The sequence below is a fragment of the Mauremys mutica genome, chromosome 4 (assembly GCF_020497125.1).
Source record: "Mauremys mutica isolate MM-2020 ecotype Southern chromosome 4, ASM2049712v1, whole genome shotgun sequence".
Lineage (NCBI taxonomy): Eukaryota > Metazoa > Chordata > Testudines > Geoemydidae > Mauremys > Mauremys mutica.
This window is the reverse complement of record NC_059075.1, coordinates 147,831,200-147,836,529: the sequence shown is the minus strand read 5'-3', so window position 1 is coordinate 147,836,529 and position 5,330 is coordinate 147,831,200. Positions and strand designations below refer to the sequence as shown.

Sequence of the window (5,330 nt, the reverse complement as noted above, 5' to 3'; positions counted from 1 at the left end):
GGGCGGGGCGGGGCGCGCGATGGCGCGCGGGGCGCGTGACGACACAGCGGGGCGGGGCCGGGGGTGCGTGACGACACGGCGGGACGGGGCGGGGCTTGGCCAGAGCCGGGGGAGGGGCATGGAGCGGGGGGGTTCCCTCCGCCTGAGCCCCTCGCTGTGGGGGGGGGGGGAGCATCTGCCCCCGCTCTCACCTAGCGCCTGAGGCTGCAGGGGGCGGGGCCTGGCCGGGACCAGCCCAGCACCGCCCGCGGGATCTGCTCATGTCCCGGCTTCATAGGGACAGCCCCGATTTTTGGGTCTTTCTCTTCTATAGGCTCCTGTTACCCCCCCCCACACACACACCCACCCCCGTCCCGATGTGTCACACGTGCTGTCTGCTCTGCACCCCGCGCGCTGGTGGGCTGCAGGGAGCTGCTGAGCAGCGCAGGGGGCTTGGGGCTTCTAGGACCCTGCAATACAGCCCAGGCCATTGCCCAGTTTGCTGCCGGCCAGCCCCTGGCAGGTCGCTGGGTCTCCTTGCCTCTCCCTGTGGCAGGTTAACAGGATTCCAGCCTACGCTGCCCAGCCCTGGTGCAAGGACCCAGGCAGCGGCCGGCCTGGAAGCCAGAGCTGGACTCTGCCTTACAGCCAGGGAGTAGGGGAAGCGGGAGGCCTAGGCAGGTGAGCTGAGCTGCCTAGAGAAAAGCCCGGGGACATGAGCTGATGAAGCTAGGTACCAGTGGTCACAGATCCCCAGCTCCGGTACAGCTCTGTAACAGTCCCTGGGAGGAGCCTTTCAGTGCATCAGCCCCCCTACAGTCACCCTCTCAATGGGATAAGCCCCTTGGCTTCACTGCCTCCTGGGACCGGACCTCTAAGCCTGCAGCACCCCTGCTTCACATCCTGAGGTCCCGTCAGTGAGTCCACCTGAGATGAGCACCTGGGGAAGACTTGCACACCCAAAGGGAGCAAATGCATCCCCCCACCTTCCTTAAACCTGAGTGACTCTCAGCCAGTGCTGTAAAAGCAAAGACTTTATTAAATGTCTGGATCACAGCATAGAAAATCCTTATTTAACAACGGAAAGTTACTGCAAAGTCCATCTGGGTCAGTCTAGAGACCCCTGACCCTGTTAGGCCCAGTTCAGAAGCCTCTCCCTGCCTCCAGCAGCCAACACTTAACCTCACTTGGCTCCTCCTGTAATTTGTCCTCCAGCCAGTCATATCTGGCTAGCTTCCTAAGGAAGGGGGGCTGTCCATGGTCATTTGTTGCTAGGTGCCAAATGTCCAGGCAATTGGAGTGGCCATTGTCTTCTGGGACTCTCCTTGGGCAGGGGGGCGGACAGGCAATTAAGTGTCAGTCACACCTGTATCTCTGGGCTTCTGCAACGAGCATACAACCCTTTCCCACCACCTAACCATGTATCGCATAGGGGAAACAGGCACAATATTAATAAAAAAATATTACAAAAAATTCTCACTGTCACACAAACTCCCCCACTTCCTTGGTTGAAGAAGGGTTTGAGCCAAGCTGCCCAGAGAACATGAGCACCCAGGGAGATGGTTTGTCTTGAAAGCAGAGTCCTTGACTCATTGTACGTCAGTGAGGATCTTCAGCTGAGCCAGAGCTGCAAGAGGAGGTGGGAAGGAAGGGAATGCACCAGGGTAGCACAAATTAACACTGCTGGGATGGGGTGGGGTTCTCACTGGGGAACAAAGGGGTGGCTGGCTGTTGGTTAAATGTCCTGCCACTGGGTCATGAAGTACACAGGACCTCAGCACTTCTGTCTTCAGGAGATGAAGCAGAGGAGTCAGACCCTGGAGGGGTGAAATGAAGTGGTTACCTGCTGATCTTTATTCAGCCACTAACTGTCTGCCTGAGCTGAAGTGGGATGAATGGTGCACATTGCTGAGCAGCAAGTGACCCTGATTAACAGATTCTGAGTGATGGGAAAATCTAGCGGCCCCCCCACCCCCTCTTCTTAACCTAAGTTATACAGGCTAGTTCAACCGTGAGTGACCAAGCTGGATGCAGCCCTGAGTGGGTGAGGTTCCTTGGCAGGTCAGAGTTGATGACCAGAACGGGCCCTTATGTTCCATAGAATATCAGGGTTGGAAGGGACCTCAGGAGGTCATCTAGTCCAACCCCCTGCTCAAAGCGGGACCAATCCCCAACTAAATCATCCCAGCCAGGGCTTTGTCAAGCCTGACCTTAAAAACCTCTAAGGAAGGAGATTCCACCAGCTCCCTAGGTAACCCATTCCAGTGCTTCATCACTGAGTGAAAAAGTTTTTCCTAATATCCAACCTAGACCTCCCCTACTGCAATTTGAGACCATTACTCCTTGTTCTGTCATCTGCTACCACTGAGAACAGCCTATTTCCATCCTTTTTGGAACCCCCCTTCAGGTAGTTGAAAGCAGCTATCAAATCCCCCCCTCATTCTTCTCTTCTGCAGACTAAACAATCCCAGTTCCCTCAGCCTCTCCTCATAAGTCATGTGCTCCAGCCCCCTAATCATTTTTGTTGCCCTCCGCTGTACTTTCCAATTTTTCCACATCCTCCTTTTAGTGTGGGGCCCAAAACTGGACACAGTACTCCAGATAAGACCTCACCAATGTCAAATAGAAGGGAATAATCACATCCCTCAATCTGCTGGCGATGCTCCTACTTATAGAGCCCCAAATGCCGGTAACCTTCTTGGCAACAAGGGCACAATCATATCCAGCTTCTCGTGCACTGTAACCCCTAGGTCCTTTTCTGCAGAACTGCTGCCTCGCCACTCGGTCCCTAGTCTGTAGCAGTGCATGCGATTCTTCCATCCTAAGTGCAGGACTCTGCACTTGTCCTTGTTGAACCTCAGCCTCACACATGTGGCTAGGAACAATACACTTGGCTTGGGAATAAATTCTCCAGCAGGGCACACGGGAGGAGGCAGATGTCAGCTCAGAACTCACTATTTCAAATCCTTTCGTGCTACAAATCCCAGCTGCCCACAGCCTTGCTTTGGAGACTGGCCTTCCCCTTGAGACGGGCAGGCAATGAGCCATTTCTTCTGAAGCAGTGGCTGCTGCCTAGGACAGAAGAGCCAGACATGACCCAGCCGTGCCCCCTGCAAGCACTAAAGGCAGAGTCTAGGAACTGGTGCCCTGCATTCAGCACCTGCACCATGCAATGGGGGGAAATGTTCCCCTTTATGGGCACCTCTATGCCCTTGGTTTCCTCCAGCCTCCTTTGTGCTTCTCTGCCTTATGTGATCTCCCCTAGCCCCTCTGCACTTGCCAATTCCCACCTCCCCTGGGCTCACAGCTAAGAACCTCAGCAATGGACTAGCTAATGCTGACCCCTAACGTGCTGTCATCTGACTTTAGAGCAGATGCTCCATTGGGACAGAGGGGCTAAGAGAGAGTTTGTTCCCCCAAGCCCCTGCCTATCTGCAGACTCAGGCAGAGACGGCAGCAGTGAGACGCTGTTCACGTTTGGAAGGTTTTCTTCATGGCCACAAGGATTAGTAAATATTTTTATTGCTGCAGCGCCTACGAGCCATAGATCATGTCCACGAGGTGCTGGGTAGACAGAACAAAGGGACAGTCCCTGCCCCAAGTGCTTTTACAATCTAAACAGAAACTGGTTTTAAAGGCAAGTTGAGATTCTGTCTCAGATTCTGAGTCTGCCTGTCAAGCAGGTTGAGTCTGCGATGCCCCCAAGTTAAGGAGTTTTCTTCTGCCGCTTAAGTGTTTATGGCTGAATGTGCAAAAGTTGTCAGCCAGCCCAAAATGCCAGAGACCAGACCAATCTCTCTTGTCGTCAATTGTTACCCAGTCACCTGAGTGCTTGCACAGATGCCAAGCCAGTGCTCCTTAGCAGCAGCTTTGGGACACACGCCTTTCAATGGCTTAACACAGCAATCTAAAAACTCAGGCTTATAACAAAGTTTCATTTTATTAAAGATCATTCAAAAACGCCACAATAAATAAAGATGACAAACCCTTTCATTCCCATTTATAATACAGGCTAAGAACGACAGGACCTCCCGGCCAAAGGCATTCGGTAAAAACAGAAATGGAGGGAACTTCGGGTTTACGGAGTGTGGGAATTACAGCGCAATAAACTAACCCACCATCTTCTTGATTGAAAGTGGTTACATCAAAGCGATACAGAATGGGTCTCCAACGCATTAAAAATAGAAGCTCTCCGATCCCCTGACTCGGGCAGGGAATACTGTTTTTGGACCATTATGGAAAAATAGACTTTGTATTTTAGCACCACCAGCCGCATACGGGGCAGGCGTGTGACCCTGACCTTCCCACTCACGGCGACAGCCCCATGCATAAGGCCCGGTCACTGCAGAACATTGCAAGCTCTCCCTGGGGCTGGGTCTCCAGCCCCGTCAGGTCACGCAGACTGCTAGTTCCGGCGATACAAGAGATCTCGGGTTGCTGTGTCGACCTTTTGTTGGTAGTCCTCCAATTTGTCCTGCACCTTCTGGTACAGCTAGGAGAGAAGAGCGAGGGCAGCCATAAGAGGAGATAGAGCGGCACCGAGGACAGAATAGGACAGTCACTTCCCCCCCTCAAGTCTCCACTTAGACCATCATTATCATACTCCCTTCGCAAGACCTGGCTCCTGCTGGTGGGAGCTGCTCTTCTGAGGCACCTGCTGTCAGCTCTGCTTTAGCCACCTCCACACCTTTTCCTCCATTTCCCCTTCCCCTGGCCCCCATCACCAGAAGCGTTTTAGGACACAGATTACACAGGACACACCACGCAGGGTGGAATGACAGTACCTGTGGCTTGTGAGGAGCCAGGTGGGTTAGCGAATGGGGCAGCCTAGCTGTAGCCTCTGCTGAGAGGCCCTCTCAGCCCTGGAGGATGCAGAGAGCCTGTATCAGGGTGCTAGGGCACAGTGCTCCCTCATGATTAGGGGGCTGGAGCACATGACTTATGAGGAGAGGCTGAGGGAACTGGGATTGTTTAGTCTGCAGAAGAGAAGAATGAGGGGGGATTTGATAGCTGCTTTCAACTACCTGAAGGGGGGTTCTAAAAAGGATGGATCTAGACTGTTCTCAGTGGTAGCAGATGACAGAACAAGGAGCAATGGTCTCAAGTTGCAGTGAGGGAGGTCTAGGTTAGATATTAGGAAAAACTTTTTCACTAGGAGAGTGGTGAAGCACTGGAATGGGTTACCTACGGAGGTGGTGGAATCTCCTTCCGTAGAGGTTTTTAAGGTCAGGCTTGACAAAGCCCTGGCTGGGATGATTTAGTTGGGGATTGGTCCTGCTTTGAGCAGGGGGTTGGACTAGATACCTCCTGAGGTCCCTTCCAACCCTGAGATTCTATGATTCTATGGAACA

At 53.2% G+C, this 5,330-nt stretch overlaps 1 protein-coding gene across 2 annotated transcripts in view; it reads right to left on the bottom strand.

The window, feature by feature from the left end:
• Positions 1–3,900: 3,900 nt before the first annotated feature.
• The window catches only part of NUP160 (nucleoporin 160), a 54,168-nt gene continuing 52,738 nt past the window's right edge, over positions 3,901–5,330 (bottom strand). For both annotated transcript variants that reach the window (XM_045015911.1, XM_045015912.1), the window contains exon 36: positions 3,901–4,471. In XM_045015911.1, the coding sequence (XP_044871846.1) occupies positions 4,385–4,471 (87 nt within the window). In that variant the 3' untranslated portion in view covers positions 3,901–4,384. The remainder of the gene's footprint in view (positions 4,472–5,330) is intronic.